The following is a 25,811-nucleotide window of genomic DNA, read 5'->3' on the forward strand; positions in this document are numbered from 1 at the left end:
CTCTATTTTGTTTCTGTGTCTTTTACTTAGTGTGGATAGTGATTTGTTTATCTTGTTGATTTTCACCAAGAACCAGCTCTTTGATTCCTTTTTTTTCTATGTATAGAGCACTTTGTTTCTATTTTATTGACTTCAACCCTGAGATTGATTAAGTTTTTGTATCTACTCCTCTTGGGTTACATTATTTCATTTTGTTATTGTTCTAGAGTTTCCAGGTGTGCTGTACTGTTGTTAGTGCGAGATCTCTCCAACATTTTTATGTAGCACTTAGTGATATGAAATTGCCTCTTAGAGCCAATTTCCCACAAGTTTGGGTATGCTGCATATTCATCTTGATAGAATTCTAGGATATCATTAATTTTTTTTCTTTTTTTCTGTCTTGGCCTATTTCTCATTCACTGGAGAACACTCCTGTTTGCATGAGTTTGTAAGATTTTGTTGTCACTCTTGTTGTTTGTATCCAACTTTAATTCATGATGGCCTGATATGATGCAGGAATTTATTTTAATTTTCATGTATCTGTCGAGAACTGCTTTGTTTCTAAAAATGAGGTCAATTTTGGAGAAAGCACATGAGGTACAAAGAAGAAGATATATTCTTTGGGTGAAATGTTCTGAAAACCTCTATTTGGTTTACAGCATCTGATATCGACAGTATTTCTCTGTTTAGGTTTTGTCTGCATGGCCTCTCCATTGGTGAGAGTGGGGTATTGAAGTCTCCAACTATCAATGTGTGGAGCTCAATATACGAATTTTAAAATACTGGGTTCTTTTACAAACATGAGTTACTTTGTATTGGAGCAGAGATTTTAAGAATTGAAATGCTATCTTGGTAGATTTTTTTTTCCTTTGATGAGTATGTATTGTCCTTCCCCTAAGAGCTTTGTTTAGTGGTTTGAAGTCTATTGTATCAGATATTAAAATGGCTACACAGGGGCTGGAGAGATGGCTCAGAGGTTAAGAGCACTGACTGCTCTTCCAAAGGTCCTGAGTTCAATTCCCAGCAACCACATGGTGGCTCACAACCACCTATAATGAGATCTGGTGCCCTCTTCTGGCCTGCAAGGACACATGTAGGCAGAATACTGTGTACATAATAAATAAATAAATCTTAAAAAAAAAAAAAGGTGAAAGCTCCGGCTATGTTCAATATTAGAAACATTGGAAAGACACTAGTCACGAGGACTCAAGGAACCAAAATTGCATCTGATGGCCTCAAGGGTCGTGTGTTTGAAGTGAGCCTTGCTGATCTACAGAATGATGAAGTTGCGTTTAGAAAATTCAAGCTAATTACTGAGGATGTTCAGGGCAAAAACTGTCTGACTAACTTCCATGGCATGGATCTTAGCCGGGACAAAATGTGTTCCATGGTCAAAAAGTGGCAGACCATGATTGAAGCTCATGTGGATGTCAAGACAACTGATGGTTATTTGCTCCGTCTGTTCTGTGTTGGTTTCACTAAAAAATGCAACAACCAGATACGCAAGACCTCTTATGCACAGCACCAGCAGGTCCGCCAGATCCGGAAGAAGATGATGGAAATCATGACCCGAGAAGTGCAGACAAATGACTTGAAGGAAGTGGTTAATAAATTGATTCCAGACAGCATTGGGAAAGACATAGAAAAGGCTTGCCAGTCCATTTATCCTCTTCATGATGTCTTCGTTAGAAAAGTAAAAATGCTGAAGAAACCCAAGTTTGAATTGGGAAAACTCATGGAGCTCCATGGTGAAGGTGGTAGTTCTGGAAAAGCTACTGGTGATGAGACAGGTGCTAAAGTTGAACGAGCGGATGGATATGAACCACCAGTCCAAGAATCTGTTTGAAATCCAGATTTTTAATAGTGACAAATAAAAGTCTTATTTGTGATGATGAAAAAAAAATGGCTACACAAGCTTGCTTCTTAAGTTCATTTTCTTGAAATATCTTTTTCCAATTTTTTACAATGAGTTAATGTCTGTATTAATGTTGAGGTGAGTTTTGAGAATGCAGCAAAAAGATGGGTCCTATTTTCACATCCATTCTGTCAGTCCCTGTCATTTAAATTTGGGAATTGAGTCCATTCATATTGAGAGATTTTAATAACTAATGATTACTGATTCTTGTTACTTGGTTTTGGGTGCTGTTGGTGCTCTGTGTGTGTGCTTCCCTTATTTTCTTTAATAGTCTAAGATTGTTTAATCCCTCTGTCTTCATGGTAGGCATTTTCCTTCTATCACTTTCTATATGTACTTACTTAAAGATGGATATTATCTGTAACATAATGGATAACCATGCCACCATCAACAGACCCAGAAAGGCTACCTAACAAGTAGGGCTCAAGGGGGTATATGATTCTCCCTGGGAAAGTGAGATAGAAGAGATTTTGTGAACAGGCTGGGTGTGGGTGTGAGTGGGAACAGGAAGTATCAGATTGGGGTGGGTGGAGGGAAATAGTATTGAAAAAGATGACTGGAAAGTGGAGGAAACTTGGGGTCAGGTAGAAACCTGGTGAAAGGGAAATTCACAGGAATTTGTAAAGATGACCCCAATTAGGACTCCTACCTAGAGCAGATACATATCCTGAACTGTCCATCTCCTATGGCCAGGTAAGATTTCCAGTGGAGGGACTGGAATAACAACCCAGCCACATAACCATTGACCTACAGTCTTTCCTGCCTATGTAATGTGCTGGGGTAAGGGTTGTACAGAGATTGTGGGAATAACAAACCAATGAATGGTCAAGCCTGAGACCCATAGCAAGAGAGTGAGCTCACTCCTAGCACTGCCTGGACCACCAGGACCCAGAGGCTGAATGGTCCATAGATCTAGGATAGAAATAAACATGACTACAGAAAAAACAATGTCAATATAATGTGGCCTTATGATCACAGATTTGTGCCTAACCCAAGTGAATTCAGAGAGGTTTCTTGCATTAACTAAAGGTACAGATGAAAAGACCCACAGACAAACATGATGAGCTCATAGAATCCTGATGAGGAGAGAGAGGAAGGAAGGTAAACGCCAAAAAGATAAAGAACATCACAAGAAAACCCACAGAATCAAATAATCTGGGCTTGAAAGAACTCACAGAGTCTGGACCAAGAACCATAGAGTCTGTGTGGGACTGACCTCGGCTCTCTACATATATGTGACAGTAATATAGCTTGGTCTTCTTGCAGGATTCCTAACAGTGGGAGACCGTGTTGTCTCTAACTCTTTGGCTGGCTTTTGGAGACCTATTCCTCAAACTGGAGTGCTTTACTAAGCCTCAATACAAGGGCAGATGTTTACCCTTATCTCACCTTGATATGCTAGGTTTTGTTGATATCCATGGGAGGTCTGCCACTTTCTGCACAGAAATGGAGGAGTGGATTGGAGGTGCAGGAAGGATATTCTGGGGAGAGAATGGGAGGAAAGAAGAAAGGGGAAACTGCAGGCATGATGTAAAATAAATAAATTTAATTAAAAAACACACAAATGATAAAACAAAAATTTGAAAGTTCACTGGCTACTTTTTCTAACGATGTGCCCCTTTGTTTGTGTTCAGGAGTGTTAGGTATTTATCATGTGCATATGTGTGTTTGTCTGTGTGTATATATCACATGCATACAGCCACAAGAGCCAGAATATGTTGCCAGATGCCCTCGGAATAGAGATGCAAGAGGTATAAGCAGCCCTGTAGGTCCTGGGGAATAGAACCCTGATCTTCTAGAAGAACAGCAAATGCTACTAACCACAAAGCTACCTCTTCAGGATGGTACAAGGAAATATTTACCTAAATAATGAACTGCAATTTTACCAAAACTTGAAGAAATGGGTTCCTTAAAAGTCATAAATGATAGAAGTTAGTGGTAAAATTAAACAAATAATAATTTTGATTACAATCTTCTCTTAGGCATATTAGAATTTTTTAAAGGGCACATGAGGTTTATATACACACAATTGATTAGTATTCAGCTGGTACTATCATTTAATTCACTGAGAATTAAATGATACAATTATCAAGAACAGGAACAAAATAAAACATCATCAATTCAGAGAAAGAAAACCCTTGTTATTTTACCTTTAGCTACAAACTTAAATGTGAGGGGTGTGTGTGTGTATGTGTATGTGTGTGTCTGTGTGTCTGTGTGTGTGTGTGTGTGTCTGTGTGTCTGTGTGTGTGTGTGTGTGTGTGTGTGTGTGTGTGTGTGCACGTGTGTGTATGAAAAGAGCCCGGAGAGATTTTTTTCAGGGTTAAAAAAAGTCTGATAGTTTTGGACATGTAAATTACATAGCCAATGATAAGAAAATTACAGTAGATGAATAAAAAAGCCAATCATTATGTGGAGCACCAGGAACCCTAGGGAAGAGAAGGAGGAAGGATTGTAGGAGGAAGAGAGGTCAAGGACACTATGAGAACATGGTGTTCAGGCTCAACTAAACAGGGATCACAGGGACTCAACGAGACTAAAGGGGCAGTCACAGGGCCTCCATGGGTCTGTGCTAGCTCCTCTGCATACATGCAGTGGTTGTTTAGCTTGGGGTGTTTGTGGGACTCTTAACAGTGGGAGATGCATGTCTCTCTCTGACTCTTTTGCCCGTTCTTGAGACAATTTTCCTCCTACTGGGTTGCCTCATCCAACCTTGATAAGAGGGTTTGTGTTGGGTTTTATGGCCTCTTGTTATGCTGTGTTTGTTTGACCTCCCTGAGAGGCCTGCTCTTTATGAAGGAAAAAGGAAAGCAATGGGTCTAGTGGAGAGAGGAAGTGTGGCACGGTGGCCGGAAGGGATGGAGAGAGGGGAGGCTACTGTTAGGATGTATTGTTTGTGGGAATAATAATAATTAAATAAGAAATCTAGGATAACACACAAAAAAAAACAGGGGAATGAAGTGAATAATACACTTCAAGACCTAAAAATGGAAATGAAATCAATAATAAGAAAAAGGACCAAAGTAAAAGATTTCTGGAAATAAAAAATTTAAAAATTCATGTGGGAAAAAAATATAGCCAAACTTCACCATCAGAATGTACCATTCCAATTCAATTTTTCACAGAACACCAGAGGAAAATTTTCACATTCATATGGATAAACAACAACAACAACAAGAAGAACATAAACAAAATAGCTGAAATAACTAAGAACAGTAAATGAACTCTTGGAGCTCTTACCATCCCTGATTTCCAGTTGTACTAAAAATCTATAGTAATAAAAACAGCATGATACAGTCATAAAAAGAGACAGGTTGGTCAATTGAATCAAACTGTTGATTCTTTTTCTTCTAGAGCTCTCAGGTGGGCTGTTAACTTGCTAGTATGAGATTTCTCCAGTTTCTTTATGTGGGTATTTAGAGCTCTGAACTTTCCTCTTAGTACTGCTTTCATAGTGTCCTATAAGTTTGGGTATGTTGTACATTCATTTTCATTGAATTCTAGGAAGTCTTTAATTTCTTTCTTTATTACTTCCTTGACTCAGTGGTGATCCAGTTGAGCATTATTCAGTTTCCATGAGATTGTAGGATTTGTGTAATTTTTGTTGTTCTTGAATTCTAACTTTAATCCTTGGTGGTCAGATAAAATATGGGAGGTCATTCTAATTTTTTTTGTAACTATTGAGATTTTCTTTGTAACTGAGTATATGGTGAATTTTAGAGAGGGTTCCATGGGGTACTGAGAAGAAGGTACATTCTCTTCTGTTTGAGTGGAATGTTCTGTAGATTTCTACTAAGTCCATTTGAGTCAAAACCTCTGTTAGTTCTCTTATTTCTCTGTTAAGTTTCTGTCTGGCAGACTTGTCCATTGGTGAGAGTGGGATGTTGAAGTCTCCCATTATTAGTGTGTGGGGTTTGATATGCAATTTTAAGCTTTGGTAATGTTTCTTTTACAAATGTGGGTGCCCTTGTATTTGGGGCATAAATGTTCAGAATTAAGACTTCATCTTGATGGATTTTTGCTGTGATGAGTATGTAATGACCTTTTTGATGTCTTTTGACTAATTTTAGTTTGAAGTCTATTTTGTTAGCTATTAAGATATCTACACCAGCTTGCTTCTTAAGTCCATTTGACTGGAACTTTTCCCAGCCCTTTCCTCTGAGGTAGTGCCTGTCTTTGAAGTTGAGGTGTGTTACTTGCATACAGCAGAAGGATGGATCCTATTTTCATATCCATTCTGTTAGCCTGTGTCTTTTTATAGAAGAATTGAGTCTATTGATATTAAGGAATATTAATGACCAGTGATTGTTAATTCCTGTTAATTTTTTGGTGGTAGTGTGTGTGTGTGTGTGTGTGTGTGTGTGTGTGTGTGTGTGTGTATTTCCCTTCTTTGAGATTTGTTGGTGTGGGATTATCTATTGCCTGTGTTTTCATGCATGCATCATCTAACTTTCTTAGGTTGAAGTTTCCTTTGTAGTGCTTTTGTAGGGACAAATTTGTGAATAGGTATTGTTTAAATCTGGTTTTGTTATGAAATATCTTGTTTACTCTGTCTATGGTGATTGAGAGTTTTGCTGGGTATAATAGTGTGGGCTGGCATCAATGGTTTCTTAATGTCTGTTCAAGACCTTCTGGCTTTCAGAGTCTCCATTGAGAAGTCAGGTATTATTTTGATGGGTCTGCCTTTATATGTTACTTGGCCTTTTTTCTTTGCAGAGCTTAATTTTTTTCTTTATTCTGTATGTTTAGTGGTTTGATTATTATGTGGTGAGGGTATTTTTTTGGGGGGAGGTCCAGTCTATTTGGTGTTCTGTAAGCTTCTTGTATCTTCATAGACATTTCCTTCTTTAGGTTGGGAAAGTTTTCTTCTATGATTTTGTTGAATATATTCTCTGTGCCTTTGACCTGACACTACTATTATTGTTATTGTTATTGTTATTATTATTATTATTATTATTATTATTATTATTATTATTATTATATCCCTATTATTCTTAGGTTTGGTCTTTTCATGGTGTCCTAGATTTCCTGGAAATTGTGTGTTATGACTTTTTTGGCTTTATTTTTTTTTGACTGATGAATCTATTTCCTCTATTGTATCTTCAATGCCAGAAATTCTCTCCTCCATCTCTTTCATTCTCTTGGTTTTGCTTACATTGTAGTTCCTGTTCATTTACTCAGTGGAGGGTAGTCAGGCCTGCCTGCAGGAGTCCTGCCTACTACCATGCGACTGGGGCTGCAATGGGTGGGGATAGAAGAGCATGAGTTGTGCCCCTGGGCCTAATGCCTAGAGGCTGAAGTGATCAGCTAGGAGAACAAAGATTCACCTCTTGGTTCAATCAGAGCTGGTGGAGTCCATGTCTCAGAGAGCAGCTGTGGTCTTAGGGGAAGGGTGGGTTTGAGCAGTGGAGTGGGGCTTGTTGGTTACAGGGTCTGGTGAAAGTCAGGCCTGCCTTCAAGAGTTTTGACTACTGGCCTGCACCTCAGGCTGCAATGGGTAGGGGTATGGGGGCATGGGTTGTGCCACTGGGCCTAAAGCCTAAATGCTGGGGTTACTGGCTAGGTGAACAAAGACTCACCTCAAAAATTCTCTTTTTAGGTCTCTGTCCCATTTTAGCTGGACAATTTGTTTTGATTGTGTCCACTTTATTGAATTCTTTATATTTTTGGATGTTAATCTTCTATTGGACATGTAGTTGGTAAAATTTGTTTCTCATTATGTGGGCTGCTGCTTTATCTGATGATGGTATCTTTGCCTTAAAGAAGCTTTTAAGTTTCAAGAGGTCCCATTTATTAATTGTTGTTCTTAGTGCCTGTGCTATCTGTGTTCTATTCAGAAAGACATCTTCTGTGACAATGCATTCAAAGCTATTCTGCACTTTTTCTTCTATCAGGTTTAGTGTATCTGGTTTATAGGTTTTATGATGTGAGTTTTGTGCAGGGTGATGAGTAAGGATCTATTTGCAATATTCTAAATGTAGACATCCATTTTGATCAATACCATGTGGTAAAGATGCTGTCTTTTTTCCAATGTGTACTTCTGACTTATTTTTTTAATCAAAAATCTGTTGTTCATAGGTGTGTAGATTCATGTCTGAGTTTTCAATTCAATTCCATTGATAAACATGTTTGTTTTTATTCCAATATCATGCTATTTTTGACTAAAGTTCTGCAGTACAACTGAAAATCTGGAATCAGGAGACCTCAATCAGCTCTTTTATTGTTCGGGATTGTTTTAGTCATCCTGGGTTTTGTTCTTCTACATGAAGTTGAGAATTATCCTTTCAAGATTTGTAAAGAATTGTGTTGGAATTTTGACAGGGATTGCATTAAATCAGTAGATTACTTCTGCTTGGATAGCCAATTTTACTATGTTAATGCTACCAATCCAAGAATATGAAAGATATTTCTATCTTCCTTAATAAAAATTGTTAGATTATATTCCTAAAGCTAGCCACCAAGGTCATTTCCCTTATTTGGGCACTTTCTCCTCCTGAGGTTGGCTACAAAGGTCCAGCTATCAAAGTATTGAAGTCTGGAAATCAAAAATCTCCTTTTGGATGCCCTAATTAACCATTCCAATCAAAAAATTAAACACCTCATCCTAACATGGGGTTTCCCCTTTTAGCTCTATAAACTGCCATTTGCCTTCAGACTACATCTGTCTCCTCTCTATCCAGATGCAGTACTTTTTCCCACCCCACCCCCAGGCAACTGATGATATTTTGTTTGTGCTCTAACAACTAAAGCTTACCTAGAGATCAGAGTATGGAGCTAGTGACTAGAGGCCCGGCTGTAGCTAGAGTTTTCCTGCCTGGCCCACAGGATAAATCTTTCTCACCCGCCAGTCCCACATCCATTTAGACCTGACCAAGTAAACACAGAGACTTATATTGGTTACAAACTGTATGGCCGTGGCAGGCTTCTTGCTAACTGTTCTTATATCTTAAATTAATCCATTTCCATTAATCTATACCTTGCCACATGGCTCGTGGCTTACCGGCAACTTCTCATGCTGTTTCTCATCATGGCAGATGGCAGCGTCTCTCTCACTCAGCCTTTTACTTCCCAGCTCTATTTTCCTCCTTGTCCCGCCTATACTTCCTGCCTGGCCACGGGCCAATCAGTGATTTATTTATTGACCAATCAGCAACACATTTGACATACAGACCATCCCACAGCACTTCCCCTTTTCTTTTCTTAAAAAGGAAGGTTTTAACCTTTACACATCATGAAAGTCAGCTTGGTATATTTGGGAATTTGGGCGTAGCTTCTCTTACTACTTCCTGCTGGAGGGGGGCGCTGTATCTTATGGGGACACAAAGAAAATTTTAGGATCATGGAGTAGTCCATGAGGCTGTATCATCTGAGCCAGTTGCCTTCAAACCATTCTGGATGTTGGATCATCTGGGCCATGGTGTCATCAGAGACCTTCAGGGGGTCTTGGCTGGTCAAATCTGATGTATCTTTTTTTTTTTTTTTTTTTTTGGTTTTTCGAGACAGGGTTTCTCTGTGCAGCTTTGCGCCTTTCCTGGGACTCACTTGGTAGCCCAGGCTGGCCTCGAACTCACAGAGATCAGCCTGACTCTGCCTCCCGAGTGCTGGGATTAAAGGTGTGCGCCACCACCGCCCGGCCCAAATCTGATGTATCTTAATCTGGAACAAAGCCTTTGGCTTTCTGTGGGAACAAAAGCAGAGTCTCCTTTCCAAAGCAACACATCCTTACATCCGAATTTTGAAGTCAAGGTATCTTTAAAATATACATATTGGTTTAACTCAACATCTTTTACAATCAAATGTTTTTCTGCAGTTAAAAATCCCAAAGACAACACAATCCAGATTCTCTGTGTAATATTCATCTTTACATGGCTTATTTTTTATATTAATTTCACTGTCTCTTTAAAGACTTTATTTTTTAAAACTATGTATTTGTTTCTGTAACTGTATATATCACCTTTTTAATCTCTTTCAAGCCTATGTATATTTTACACACATTTTAAACTATTACATCTGAATCTGTCTTATTGTGAATCTATTGCCTTAAACTGCAGCAGCTGTGGCTGCTGGCTCCGCCCACCTCAGCTTCCCAACATGGCGGCGGTATGCTTACCGCCAGCTCTGGGAGCCATCGTGGGTCTATGCTTTTATCCAAGCAGCATGTAGCCCAGAAACCTCTTTTTTTTTTTTGTTTTGTACTAGCAAAGTCTAAATCCACCAAGCAGCTTAATGTGCTACTTGCAGAGGCCTCATTCCCGCCATACAGCAGGTCGAGCGCGCATAATAGGAACCCGCCAGTAGCTCAAACCAGCAGCTGCCACTCATTTGAGAGAGGCAATTAGGAACTGTTTTTAGCTCCGTTTTAGAATCTTTTTTCTCAGTTTTTAGGTGGAAACTCTTGCCCCACGTTGGGCGCCATTTGTAGCTAGAGTTTTCCTGCCTGGCCCACAGGACAAATCTCTCTCACCCGCCAGTCCCACAGCCATTCAGACCTGACCAAGTAAACATAGAGACTTATATTGGTTACAAACTGTATGGCCGTGGCAGGCTTCTTGCTAACTGTTCTTATAGCTTAAATTAATCCATTTCCATTAATCTATACCTTGCCACATGGCTCATGGCTTACCGGCAACTTCACATGCTGTTTCTCATCATGGCGGCTGGCAGCGTCTCTCTCACTCAGCCTTTTACTTCCCAGCTCTATTTTCCTCCTTGTCCCGCCTATACTTCCTGCCTGGCCACGGGCCAATCAGTGATTTATTTATTGACCAATCAGCAGCACATTTGACATACAGACCATCCCACAGCACCCGGCAGTGGTGGCACATACCTTTAATCCCAGCACTTGGGAAGGAGAAACAGGAAGTGATATGGTAGGGTGGAGAAAGGAATATAAGTTGGACAGAGACAGGAGTTTGGCCCTTATAGGCTGAAGAGTTGGCGAGATAAGATGTGAGTGGCTGGCTGTTCCTTTGTCTCTCAAATCTTTCAGCATTTACCCCAATATCTGCTCTGAGTTTTTATTATTAAGATCAATTAGAATTCACCCTACATCTGGCATCCAACTTGTGAGACATGAACTCACAAAAAGCCACTCATCTGTGGCTTTGCAGCCACCAGCACAGACTAGAGCTACACATGGCCAGAGTCAATAACCCAACAGCCAAGGATTTCCTTTCTGTTCCCCAAATCCACTGAATAAGTCTGGAATTTTTTTCTATTGTAGCCTGTCTGCTGCAAACTTCACAGGCACATGGACTCAGAATGCTGCTGAAGTTATCCTCTCTCAGGAGCCACCTCTACCTTTAGGCAGCTCCCACCACACAAGTTTCTTCCTCACGATCTCCTGTGTGCATTTTTCAGATAACAGGTTCTCTCTCTCCTGGTGGGTTGTAGGTTTTCCCTGGACCCCTTTCTTGGGCTACTGTCACAGTAGGTAGCTGCCTCACTTCACCATCATCTGAACTGTAATCTTTGGCAGATTTGGTGAGACAACTGGAAATTCTCAAAGGCAGAGTTTTTCCCCACATTAAAATGGGAAACTATTAAAATGGAGGGAATTAGGTTTCTGTATGACAATACACTGGGCAGTTTGGAAATGGAGCAATTAAATGAGAGGATAATTAATTTAGATGGGATTTATATAGTGTCAATTATAAATATTATCTCTTTGATCATTTTTATCTTATCACTAAAAAAATAGTTAATATGAGTGCCAAGATAAAAGTTTTAGAAAAACTAATTAAAACAGATCATAGAGATATTCAGACCCAGAGCAAGTAATTTAAAGGAGAACCAATTTCAGCATTGCATTATAAGATTGAGAGGAACAACCTAAGATTTTCAAACAACCAATCTTAATTTACCCAGTAACTTTACAGGAACTGCCAAATGGTAAATATCCCCAAGGGTGAGTAAGAGCTTAATAGACCCCTGTTCAAATGTTAGATTTAAGGAGATTCAAGGAAGCAATAGTCTCATATGGTGTGCATTCACCTTTTGTAGTCAAGTTATAATAGAACTATCTCTCAAGACTGGGAGAGACTTGGTTACAACAATCTCAGAGCCTGGTCCTCAATTACAATGGAGGACCTGGTGGAAAGATAAGGCTAAAACCATTGAACAATGAAGTAGGGCTACAGGTATGAAAATCTCCCAAGACCAACCTTTTGGAGAGGGAGATTATGCTGATATACAAAGCCAATCTCTCTATGATGACTACACCTGGCTTTGTACCACACAGCAGCCTTGAATGCTTGCAACAGAATTGAAGAAGTAGAAAAAAACTGAGTCATTTACTAAAGTTATACAGGGCCCCAAAGAAACCTTCACTGATTTCTTACAGAGATTGACTTTTAGTAGTAAATTTGTCTAGCAGAAGCTAGATAATTGAATCTCTGGCTTTTGAAAACACTAATGCACATTGCAAAGGGGTAATTAGGCGATTAAAGGCAAGATCAACACCCTTAGAGGAGTGGATGTGAGATACAATCAATACTGAATCTGAAAAACATGATAATTTTTAGATATGAGAGGTGATTTCCAAAGGTTTGAAGAAAAAATGAAGTATCAGGTGTTTCAATTGTGGTAAAGAAGGTCACCTAAAGAGGGATTATAAACAGGTCACCCTAGAAACAATGCTTTTTCTAAGAATAATCCAAGAAGAATGTCCCTCCCTTCTTGAGTATGCAAGAGGTGTGGCAAAGGCAGACATTGGACTAATGAATATAGATCAATAAAAGACAGACAAGGTAACCCTTTGCCATTGGGGAATGACTTGATGGGCCTTTTGAAGACCACCATGTCAAATTCAGTTCAATCATTCCCTGTCACCATGGGGGAAACTCCTTCCCAGAGTAATTAAAGAACATAATTAATGCCTATTGGAAAAAGCCATGCTCTGGATGATAGAACAGCTATAGAAGATAAAACAAAATTTTCAGGAGAAACCATGAATCAAAATTGATAAAGGTTCAATTTGAATAAGAAAGACCCTCTTAATTAGAAGAGGTGACAGTTTATCAACCAGCATGACCATTCAATTTAAACTAACTTCTATGACTAACAAATGTTTTGGGTTTCTTTTTATCAGATATAACTTACCAAAGGAAACCTCCCCAAAATTAGGGTTGGGGAAGGGTTTTTTTTGTCTTTTCAGAAGAATGAAGGCATCCAGCTAAGGAATCTGAAGAACACTGGACAAATGAGACATCTGATGAAAAAGGAAGAAACGTTCAAAGGAAATGTTGCAAAAAAAAAAAAACCAAAAAACATTAAATTGGTCTATTAGTATATCACATCTCCAACAGGATAAGATTTCATAAATCTTCCTAAATGTTTGTTTTGGCTGTTCTTTATGGACATATAATGCAAATGGTCTTTTTGTAGTCCCAACTAAATTGAAAATTAAAATTGGCTGGAAATGAAGTGTGACTCTCTCCGTCTCTAAATCTAAGTATGTTTGTTAAAGTAAAATCTAAAATCTCTGTCTTATGTCTGAAGAGTCACCTGATATGGAACAGAATAAAAATCAAAATTGAGGACTATTCTATTCAAACTAAGCTCATAATTCTTTTGGTTTTGTCTGTTAACATTTTTCATAAGGTATAAATATATCTCAACATATTTATGTGTGTGTATATATATATATATAAATTTTTGTCATAATATTAATGGTCATATAGAGTACTAACTAATTCTAGAAAAAGGATTCATTTAACTTCCTGTATATCATTTCAGGTTTTGAGTCTCTATCAGGAAACTAGGAATTAAGTTTTGTACTCTGGATGTTGTCATGATATATTGTGTTCCCCAATATATTGTGCAGTCTAATAAAGCTTATCTGAGGATCAGAAGAAAAAGCCAGTCCCTCAATTAAACATAGAAGTCAGGCAATGGTAACACACACCTTTTATCCTAGCATTCAGGAGGCAGAGATCCATCCAGATCTCTTTGAGTTCAAGGCCTCATTGGGAACAGAGCCAGGTGTGGTGGCATATGCTTATAATCCCAGCACTAACCATAGAGGTCTAGAAGTCTGTACAGATAGACAGGAAGTGATGTAACTGGGTAGAAAAAGGAAGTGAGGTGGCAGAACAGAAAGGCATATAGGCATGAGTATACAGGAAATAGCTCTCTTGGTAAGCTGAGGCATTGGTAAGGTGAAGTTGGCTGTGGTTTGTCCTGTTCCTCTGATCTCTCAGTTTTTTCACCCCAGTATTTGGCTCCAGGTTTTTTATTAATAAGGCCATTTAGCAATTCATCTTACACATGGTACCCTAACTTTTGTGGCACAAATTCACTAAAACACTGCTCGTGGCCTTACAGGCCCCTGGCTCAGGCCTGAGCTCCATGTGGCTGGAGTGTCCACCACATGTGGTCCAGAGTCTCTTTGGCTTTTTCTCTCCTTGTGGGTTGTGGACTCTCTCTGGATTCCCATCTCAGATTACTATCACACTAGATAGCTGCCTTGAAACTCCCTCGGACTTCTGCTGTTCTGCGTAATAAGCAGATTTGGTGAGTCAATTAAAATATTTTAAAGGGAGAAATTAGTTAAAAGAGAAAATTTTCCCATATTAAAAAATGGGAAGCATTTTTACAATGGAGAGAATTTGGTCTCTGTTTGATAACACATTAGGCAGTCTGAAAATGGAACAATTGAGTGAGAGGATAATTAGTGTTGATGGGATTTATAAAACGTCAATTATGAATATTATTTGTTTGATCATTTTATTTTAGCATTAAAAAGGTTGGTTAATTTGAGTGCCAAGATAAAAGTTTTAGAAAATCTTTTTTAAACAAATTATAGAGATTTTCAGATGCAGATAGAAAAATTTAAAGGTGAACCTATCTCAGGAATGGATTAAATCATTACAGACAAACAGCCTCTTTTCAAACCAAACTTAATCTATCCAGTAACCTTACAGAAAGTGCCAAATGCTCAAGGGTATATATGAGCTAACTGGACTCCAGTGGAAATGTAAGATTTGAGATTTAAAGAAGCTATGGTCTCATATGGTATGTATTTTCCATTTGTAAATTAGATATTAAACTCATGGTCAACTTGTAATAGAATGTTCTGGACTGGAAGGATTTGGTTACAGCAGTCCTAGAGGCTGGGCCACAGTTACAATGGAAAACCTGGTGGAAAGAGGAGGCTAAGACTAAGAACAATATAGGGCTAGAGGTATGAAAATTTTCCATGATCATATTCTTGGAGATGGCGATTTTGTTGAAATACAAAGACAAACTTTATATGATTACCACACCGTAATTTTATTCAATTCTTGGGACAGAATTGAAGAAGTAGGAAAGATATCCCTTCTGGATTATGCAGAAGGTGTGGTAAAGGCAAATATTGGACTAACGAATGTAGATCACCAAAGGGCAGACAAGTTAATCCTTTGCCATTGCCATCAGCAAACCCCTTGAGGGACCTCTCACAGGCTACCATGGCAAATTCACTTCAGTCATTTCCTGCCATAGTAGAAGAAACCCCTTCTCAGAGCAATTAAATAATCAAATGCCTATTGTAATAAACTATACTGCTCAAGGTGATAGAGTAACTATAGCAGAGAGAACAAAAAATTCAAGAGAAACCATAAAGCAAATTTTTTGTCAAACTTCTATAAATGAACAAAGACCAAAATTAAAAATATGAATAAATGACATTCTCATGGATGGTCTTGTAGACATAGATATGGACATGCAAATAATTGCACCAGAATATTGGCATCCAAATTGGCCTCTTCAGGAGATCAATATTCAGCTGTTAGGGATTGAAACATTGTCTCAAGTGAAACATAGCACAAGGAGGGTCAAATGTATAGGGCCAGAAGGACAGAAAAAAATTAAAGCCATATGTGGCTAATATAGCTATGAATTTATGGGACTGTAATATATTACAACAATAGAACACCCAGATTAACATTCCTCCAATCTCAGAAACAAACCATAAACTAACACATGTTTCTGAGAGGAATATTAGAAGATATAAAGAACAGTCACCAGTCATCCAGATTGTACAAGAACAGGACACAACAGCTGCTGATCTTTCAAAGACACCAACAGCTTTACCTTTAAAATGGTTAACAGACAAGCCTATATGGTTTCAGCAAGGGCCTTTAACAACAGAAAAGCTGTAGGCCTTGGAAGAACTGGTACAAGAGTAGTTAAATGTTCGTCATATTGAAGAATCAAGAAGTCCCTGGTATTCTCCTGTATTTGTTATTAAAAAGAAATCTAGTAAGTACAGAATGGTAGCAGACCTAAGAGCAGTTAACAAGGTAATTCAATCAATGAGCACTCCACAATCTGGAATTCCTTTGCATATTCTGTTACCTAAAGAATGGCCTCTTACAGTTATTGATTTATTGTTATTGTTATTGTTTCTTCTCGATACCCTTACGAGAAAAGAACAGAAAAAGATTTGCCTTCATGGTGCCTACTTATAATTCTCAGCCAGTTAAAAGATATCAATGGAGGGTTCTCCCACTGGTAATGTTAAATACCCCAACTCTGTGCCAATATTTGTGTGACAGCTATTGGAAGTAATACATAAACAATTTCCTACTTTTATAATTCATCATCACATGGATGATATTTTACTAGCTGATTCAAATGCACATAATTTAGAAAGAATATTTGAAGAAGTAAAGAAAATTTTGCCTTGTTGGTGTAGCTAAAGTTTTCTTGCCTGGTCCACAGTCAGGACAAATCTCTCTCACCCGCCAGTCCCACAGTCTCTCAGACCCAACCAAGTAAACACAGAGACTTATATTGCTTACAAACTGTACGGCCGTGGCAGGCTTCTTGCTAACTGTTCTTACAGCTTAAATTAATCCATTTCCATTAATCTATACCTTGCCACATGGCTCATGGCTTACCGGCATCTTCACATGCTGTTTGTCATCATGTCTGCTGGCAGTGTCTCCTTCTGCCTTCCTGTTCATTCTTTTCTCCTCTCTGTTAGTCCCACCTATACTTCCTGCCTAGCCACTGGCCAATCAGTGTTTTATTTATTGACCAATCAGGGGAACACTTTTGCTATACAGAACATCCCACAGCATGTTGGGGATTACAAATTGCTCCTGAAAACATACAAATAGGATATTCTATTAATTATTTAGGATATGAAATAGGTCTACAAAAAAAATTAGACCCAAAAGGTGCAAATTAGGAGAGATGGATTACGACTCTTAATTACTTTCAAAGATTATTCGGAGACATTTCCCATCTATGGACTGTTGTCAGGGGAAAAAATGATAAACTGCATAATTTTTTCAAAACCTTAGAGGATGATAAGGACTTAAACAGTCCAAGAGAATTACCAGCTGAAGCTGAGAAAGAATTGGCATTGGTGAAAAAGAAAATACAGCATGCACATGTGGATCATGTGACTCCAAAGCTTGATTGCATTTTAGTTAATTTACCCTCTAGGCATTCTCCTTCAGGAATTTTAATGCAGAGGGAAGATATTGTATTGGAAATGATAATTCTACCATATAAAGGGAGTAAACAAAAATCAGTTCTAAAATCTCATGACTATGATGACACTTGGATAAGACAGGTGATTTCCAGTGGTTTGAAGAAAAATAATAACGTCAGACACTTTAATTGTGATAAACAAAGTCACCTAAAAAGTAACTGTAAACAGGGTTTTCCTAGAAACAATGTTTTTTCAAGGAACAATGGCAACAGAGGGCCCCTCCCTTCTGGATTATGCAGAAGATGTGGTAAATGCAAATATTGAACTAATGTATGTAGATCAACAAGGGACAGACAAGGTAATCCTTTGCCTTTGCCTTTGCCTTTGCCATTGGAAAACTCCCTTAGTGCCCTCTCTCAGGCCCCCAAGGCAAATTCAGCTCAATCCTTTCCTGCCATCATAGAAGAAACCCCTTTGCAGAGCAATTAAATAACCAAATGCCTATTGTAAAAAACCGCACTGCTTGGGGTGATAGAGAGAACAAAAACTCAGGAGAAACCATAAAGGGAATTTTTTGGCAAACTTCTATAAATGAACATTCTTATTGAAGGTCTTGTAAACACAGGTGTACCCCTCCCTTCTGAATTATAAGGACTTTGAACCACTTTGCTTAATTTTTTTTATTTGTTACCTGCCTTTCCTTTTTGGTTTGTGTCTGTATTAAAATGTAGGGGCTCTAGATATTGATGTTTCCCGTACAATGCCAGGCAGGATCCCATTAGCTCTTTTTACATGTTAAATCTATCACTTTGGGGATATTGTTTGTAATCTATCCCAGAAAATTACTGCAAGCTCTTTACCAAAGTTCACTTTCAGCCCCTAATTTGTCAATTTAATCATTAGTTAAAGGTACTACAATTTCTACTGGGTCTATTCCTGCTAATTGATGAAATCTCAATTTTCCTTTTGAAATCAACTCTGAGATCTTTTCCACATAAGTTTTTACAAAAATCAGAATTATATGCTATTCTGATGGTATTAATGGATTTTGGGGGAACCTCTCAACATAGTTATTAACTCTTAGTATGCTGAAAGAGTGGTATTATATATTGAGACTGCAGAATTTATTGCTAATGAGTCAGAATTAACTTTGTTATTTACTTATTAAGTTAAAAGATACAACCAGGAATAGGAAGCATTCCTTATATATAACTCACATCTGATACCATACAGGTCTGCCAGACCCTCTAGCACAAGGTAATGATGAGATCAATAAACTATTGACAGGAAATGTGCTGGAGGCCTCAGAATTACATAAAAAATTATGTCTGTAGTAAGGGTTTAAGAAAGGAATCTTCTATAACTTGGCAACAAGACAAGGGAATTAAAAGGAAATATTGTACTTGTTCTTTTTACAATGAAACTCCATTACCAGCAGGATGTAACCCAAAGGGTATTCAGAGGAATGAAATCTGGCAGATAGATATGTTTAATTTTGCAGAATTTCAAAAATTTAAATATATACACCATACCATTGTTACCTATTCAGGATTTCAATGAGCAACTGCTCTGAGTTCAGAAAAGGCTGATTCTGTAATCATGCATTTGCTAGAAGTTATGGCCATCAAGGGTATACCTGCACAAATTAAAACTGACAATACTCCAGCATATTTCTCTGGCAAAATGAAACTATTTTTTTTGCTTATTACAATATAAAGCATATTACAGGTATACCACATAATCCTATATGCCAAGCGGTTATAAAAAGATCAAATCAAACTCTAAAGGACATGCTAAATAAACAGAAAGGGGTAACAAAATCTCCCAGAAATAGATTACATAATGCTTTATTAATTTGGAATTTTCTCAATGCTAATGGGAAAGGAACAACAGCTGTGGAGAGACATTGGATAATAGAAAAAAACTACAGAATTTAATCAAACTATATACTTTAAGGATGTGCTGGCCTCAGAATGAAAACCAAACTATGTGTTACACTGAGGACGAGATTTTGCTTTTGTTTCTACAGGAGAAGAAAAGCTATAGATACTATCAAAATTGATAAATATTCAATTTGATCAAGAGAGACCTCTTGATTACAAGAGGTGATAGTTCATCAACCAGCATGACCATTCAATTTAAATTAATTTGTACAACTAACAAATGCTTTTCATTTGGTCAGATCTAACTTGCCAAAAGGGAACCTCCCCAAAGTTAGGTTGGGGGAAGGTTTTTGTTTTTGTCTTTTAGGAGAATGAAGGCTAGGGAATCTGAAGAAAACTGGACAAATGAGAAATCTGAAGAAAAAGGACAAATCATCCAGAAAAAAAAATGTTCCAAGAAAGAGTAAATTGGCCTATTGGTATATCATGTATCTAACAGGATAAAATTTTATGTCTTCCTAAATGTTTGTTTCTGCTGTTCTCTCCAGACACTTAACAAAAATGGTCTTCTTGTAGTCCCAGTTTAATTAAAAATTAAAGCTGGCTTTGGAGTTGGAGAATGGATCTCTCCTTCTCTAAAGCATACTTGGTAAAAGAAAATGCAAAATCTCTGTATCATGTCAGCAGCTCCATCTGATATGGGATAGAAGAAAATCAAAACTAAGGGTTTATTCCATTGCCATTAATCTCATAACTCTTTGGTTCTATTTTGACTCTTTAAAACATTTCTTAAGGTATAAATTTTATATCAAAATTTGTAAGAATAATATATATGTCTATTTTGAACTTTTGTCGTGATATTAATGGTCATATAGAATACTAATTCTAGAAAAAAGACTTCATCTAACTGCCTTACATGTTTTCACGTTTGAGTTTTTATCAGTTTTCTGCAGGGAATCATGACCACACCTAACAGCAAATTTGATGTCTCCAAAAAGTTGATGGGGCCCCACAATGATTATTCCATCAGGATGATGATAATACCACTAAGCTGACAAACACCTCCCAGAGATCAGCTTTAGACTACAACTGCTTAGCACAATCTTGAGATGAGACAATCCAGCCTCACAGACTACTCAAGCAAGGACTTGAGACAAGCCCTGCATTTTCACATTATGCAGAGAGTGGACAACAAATGATACAGGCACCTTTCCCAGGACTTGAAAATTAACTCAAAATTTTTCTTCTCAGGATACCCTAAAGATGCCATAACCCCCAGACAGAGGAAGTAATTTTAAGAACATGACGCCCACATTCCCAAGAGGTGGGGTGTGTGGTTTTTGGTAATTCTATGGGTTTGGGACAATTGTCATTGTTTAGAATAGTTAGTTACAAGTTGTTAATTGTTAAGTGTCAGGAAAAAGGTTAAACAAAGGAAATTAGATTCAGGATTCTTGTTTGAAAAATAAAAAAGGATATAGATAAAAGGTAGGTCATTGAATCTACTCTGAAAAAAGATATAAAAGATAGAATAAAGGATAGACTATTGAATATACTCAGATAAGAAAAAAAGAGAGACTATAGATATGATAAGATACAAAGGTGGATTATTTAATCTAGTTTTAAAAGGCAACTACTAGTTTTAAATATTTTACATTAGACTTGATTTTTGTATATTGTATGCAAATTGTGTATATTGATAGAAATTTGAGATGTATTTTTGTTAGAAAATGCTGTAAATATATTTCTTATCTTGTTCAAGGTATTGGACCTATACAGTTCATTTAACAATGTAATGCAATTTGCTAATCCTTGAAAGTTATTACCAACTATATAGGATATAAAAAATGTAAGTTAGTAGTTAGTCATTACAATCAAACTTGTAGTCATATTAGGTATGTTTTCAAGGTCAAGCAGAGATATATTTTAAATAGACAGGTTATCTTCAGACACTTCAGAGACCTACAAAATGTGGTATTTAAGATGTTTTAATAACATAGTTTGTTGGGGGGTTTTTTTTATGACTATGAGACATGTCTGCTCCTGACAGCACCAATCTACTTCACAGAAGATGATGGACATTGAAGGAACTCCACATGGAGTTTACTTTCATTGTGGCAAAAATTAGCCACTGGGCAAGAAAGTGCCCTCACATCAACTGCTGACAGTATACTGTCCAAAATGGACAAGCAGGACACAAAACAAAGGACTACCTGCCAATCCTTGCCAAGACAAGGTAGGAAGGCTCTTTAGAAAATCCTGCTTCACAAATGAGTCTGTCAGATATGCTAAGCCTATACACTGAAAATGATGCCCCAATGTTGCAGAGAAACCTTGGGTAACTATCCAGGCAGCTGGCTGTTTCTGTCATAACTCACATTTTTTGAAAGTCGCTTGTTTGCACTTCCTGTTTTACTAGGTAATATTGTTTCCTTCTCTGGTCTGTGAGGGAGTAGAATATTAGATAGTTATAGTTTTTCTGTTAAGAAATTCAGAAAAGAAAGTCACCAAAGAGGTGTAAAGTATGTGAATTTGAATGACATTGAAAGAGAGTTTTGATAATGTAAATTAGGATAGAAGGTAAATTAGATACAATCCTTTGGATTCACAAAAATAGGATAGATAATGGAATATTTTCTCTGAATTTGTCAAATGCAAATGGACTAGACATTGTTGATGTATTTATTTCTTGTATATGTTGTATATAGTTATAATACTTATTGTATATAGTTTTCCTTATATTAATTATAACTTTTTTATTTTTTATTTTAGATAAAAAAGGTGGAAATGTGGTGATATATTTTGTCTCCCAATATGTTGTGCACCCTAATAAATATCTGGCCCCAGTTTTTTTTATTAATAAGACCATTTAGCAATTCATCTTACAAGATGTACATAACAAATATTAATTTTTTAACCTCTTTGAGTTCTGCTGCATATGATATTTAAATGTATAAGTTTTCTGCAGTGAACCATTACCATGCATAACAGCAACATTTGAAGTCTCCAAAAGGAGGATGGGGCCCTACAACAATGATTCCACAGGGATTATGAAAATACCACTAATCTGATGAACACCACATAAAGACAGAATTTAGACTACAAACTGCTCAGAGAAATTTCAAGATGGATAACTGTTATGGTACAACCTCACAGACTACTCTAGCCAGGACTTGAAATAAACCCTGCACTTTCCCATTATACAGAGATTGGACAAGAAATGATACAGCTAGCTATCCTGGGACTTGACAACCTAATTTTTTTCAGGGTCTCCTAAAGATGCCGTCACTCCCAGAGAGTAGAAAGTAATTTTAAGAGCATGAAGCCCACATTCCCAAGAGGTGGGGTGAGTGGTTTTGGGTCTTTCAATGGGTTATGGATATTTGTCATTATTTAGGGTGGTTGGTTACAAGCTGTTATTTGGAATGGCAGGAAAAAAAGCTGAACAAAGGAGATTAGATTCAGGCTTATTGTTTTTGAAAAGAAAACAAGGAGATAGAGAAGTGAGAGGATAAAAGGGCAGTGTTGCTAGAGTTTTCCTGCCTGGCCCACAGTCAGGACAAATCTCTCTCACCCGCCAGTCCCAAGCCGCTCAAACCCGATCAAGTAAACACAGAGACTTATATTGGTTACAAACTGTATGGCCATGGCAGGCTTCTTGCTAACTGTTCTTACAGCTTAAATTAATCCATTTCTATAAATCTATACCTTGCCACATGGCTCATGGCTTACCGGTACTTTACATCTTCCTTGTCCAAATGGCGGCTGGCAGTGTCTCCCCCACCCAGCTTCCTGTTCTCTCAATTCTCCTCTCTGTTAGTCCCGCCTATACTTCCTGCCTGGCCACGGGCCAATCAGTGATTTATTCATTTACCAATCAGCAACACATTTGACATACAGACCATCCCACAGCACTTCCCCTTTTCTTTTCTTAAAAAGGAAGGTTTTAACCTTTACACATCTCCAAAGTCAGCTTGGTATATTTGGGAATTTGGGCGTAGCTTCTCTTACTACTTCCTGCTGGAGGGGGGCGCTGTATCTTATGGGGACACAAAGAATACTTTAGGATTATGGAGTAGTCCATGAGGGTGTATCATCTGAGCCAGTTGCCTTGAAACCATTCTGGATGTTGGATCATCTGGGCCATGGTGTCATCGGAGACCTTTCAGGGGGTCTTGGCTGGTCAAACCTGATGTATCTTAATCTGGAACAAATCCATAGCCTCTGGCTTTCTGTGGAAACAAAAGCAGAGCCTCCTTTCCAAAGCAACATATCCTTACATCCAAATTTTGAAGTCAAGGTACCTTTAAAATATACATTTTGGCATAACTCAACAGCTTTTGTAATCAAATGTTTTTCTTCAGTTACAAATATCAAAGAGAACATAATCCAGATTCTCTGTGTGGTAGCCATCTTTACGTGGCTTATTTTTTTATATTAGCTTGAGCCTATTGCTTTAAACTGCAGCAGCTGTGGTTGCTGGCTCCGCCCACCTCAGCTTCCCAACATGGCGGTGGTTTATCGCCAGCTCTGGGAGGTATCGTGGGTCTATGCTTTTATCTAAGCAGCGTGTAGCCCAGAAACCTCTTTTTTTTTGTTTTGTGCTAGCAAAGTCTAAATCCACCATGCAGCTTAATCTGCCACTTGCAGAGGCCTCATTCCCGCCATACGGCGGCGGCAGGTCAAGCACGCACACCAGGAACCCACAAGTAGCTCAAACCGGCAGCTGCTGCTCATTTGAGAGAGACAATTAGGAACTGTTTTTAGCTCCGTTTTAGAATCTTTTCTCAGGCTTTAGGTGGAAACTCTTGCCACCACATTGGACGCCATTTGTTGCTAGAGTTTTCCTGCCTGGCCCACAGTCAGGACAAATCTCTCTCACCCGCCAGTCCCAAGCCGCTCAAACCCGATCAAGTAAACACAGAGACTTATATTGGTTACAAACTGTATGGCCATGGCAGGCTTCTTGCTAACTGTTCTTACAGCTTAAATTAATCCATTTCTATAAATCTATACCTTGCCACGTGGCTTGTGGCTTACCGGTACTTTACATCTTCCTTGTCCAAACGGCGGCTGGCAGTGTCTCCCCCACCCAGCTTCCTGTTCTCTCAATTCTCCTCTCTGTTAGTCCCGCCTATACATCCTGCCTGGCCACTGCCAATCAGTGATTTATTCATTGACCAATCAGCAACACATTTGACATACAGACCATCCCACAGCAGGGCAGATTATTGAATCTGCTTTGAAAAACATCTACTTGTTTTAAATATTTTACAATGATATGGATTTTGGATATTGATACAAATTTGAGTTTATTTTTTTAGGACATACTGTACATACATTTCTACTCTTGTCCAATGTATTGTACCTATATAGCTCATTTAATCATATAATGTAAATTTCTAGTCCTTGATAGTTATTATTAGAAACTATTTAAAGATAATAAAGAAATGCAGGTTAGTACTTAGTCACCTATTGCAATCAAACTTGTAGCAATATTAGGTATGTTTTCTAGGTCAAACAGAAATATATTTTAGATAGACAGGTCATCTTCAAACACTTCAAAGATCTACAGAATATAGCATTTAAGATGTTTTAATAACAAAGAATATTTATGACAATGAGATAGGTCAGCTTCTGGCAGCACCAATATTCTTCAGAAAAGATGATGGACATTGAAGAAACTCCTTATGGAGTTTACTTTCTTTGTTGCAAAAGTTAGCCAATGGGCAAGAAATTGCCCTTGCCTCGACTGCTGACAGTATGATGTTCAAATTGAACAAGCAGGACACAAGACAAAGTGATTGCTGAGCTTTGCCAAGACAAGGTAAGACAGCCCTTCAGAGTATTCAACTTCAAAGAAAATTCTATAAAATATGTTAGGTCTGTGGGCTGAAGATGGATGTCCCAATATCACAGAAGAACCTTGGGTGAATGTCCAGCTGGCCAACTGTCTCTGTCATTTTCATATACTTTGGAAATCGCTTGCTTGCATCTCCTGCTTATTCAAGTAATATTTCCTTCTCAGGTCTCTGATGGAGTTGAAGACTAAATAGTTATAGTTATAGTTTTCCTTGTTAACAGATTCAGAAAAGAAACTCACTAAAGATGTGTGAAGTATATATTTGAGAAACAGCAAAAGATAATTGGGATTAGTAATGTAAATTAAGATAGAAGTTAAATCAGGCATAACCTTTGGACTTATGAAGACGAGAGAGACAATGGAGTATTTTTGAATTTGTAAAATGTTAATGGACTAGACATTACTGATGTAATTATTCCTGTATATATTGTATATAGTTATTGTTTATAGTTTTTCTTATATTAATTGTAACCTTTTTTATTTTAGACATTTTCCCATCTCATGTGTTCTATTACCCATTCTCTTCTCCCCTACCTCTAAATATCTCTCTCTCTTCTCTTCCTAGACCTCCTTCTTACTTTAATATCTCTCCCCTCTCCCTCTATGTCTCTGTCTCTGTCTCTCTCTGTCTCCTTCTCTCTCTCTCTCTCTCTCTCTCTCTCTCTCTCTCTCACAAACACACACACACACACACACACACACACACACACACACACACACACACACACACAAATTCTACATATGTGG

General features: G+C 37.9%; 1 protein-coding gene across 1 annotated transcript; it reads left to right on the forward strand.

Moving 5' to 3' along the window:
- Positions 1-680: 680 nt before the first annotated feature.
- Positions 681-1,882, forward strand: LOC128124262 (40S ribosomal protein S3a-like). Its single transcript, XM_052760436.1, has 2 exons — positions 681-695; positions 1,127-1,882. Exons 1-2 carry the CDS (start codon positions 681-683, stop codon positions 1,823-1,825), a joined length of 714 nt encoding a protein of 237 aa, XP_052616396.1. The 3' UTR covers positions 1,826-1,882.
- Positions 1,883-25,811: the final 23,929 nt, after the last annotated feature.

Source organism: Peromyscus californicus, unplaced genomic scaffold, assembly GCF_007827085.1.
Source record: "Peromyscus californicus insignis strain IS unplaced genomic scaffold, ASM782708v3 Scaffold_4__1_contigs__length_199733344, whole genome shotgun sequence".
NCBI classification, from domain to species: Eukaryota; Metazoa; Chordata; class Mammalia; order Rodentia; family Cricetidae; genus Peromyscus; species Peromyscus californicus.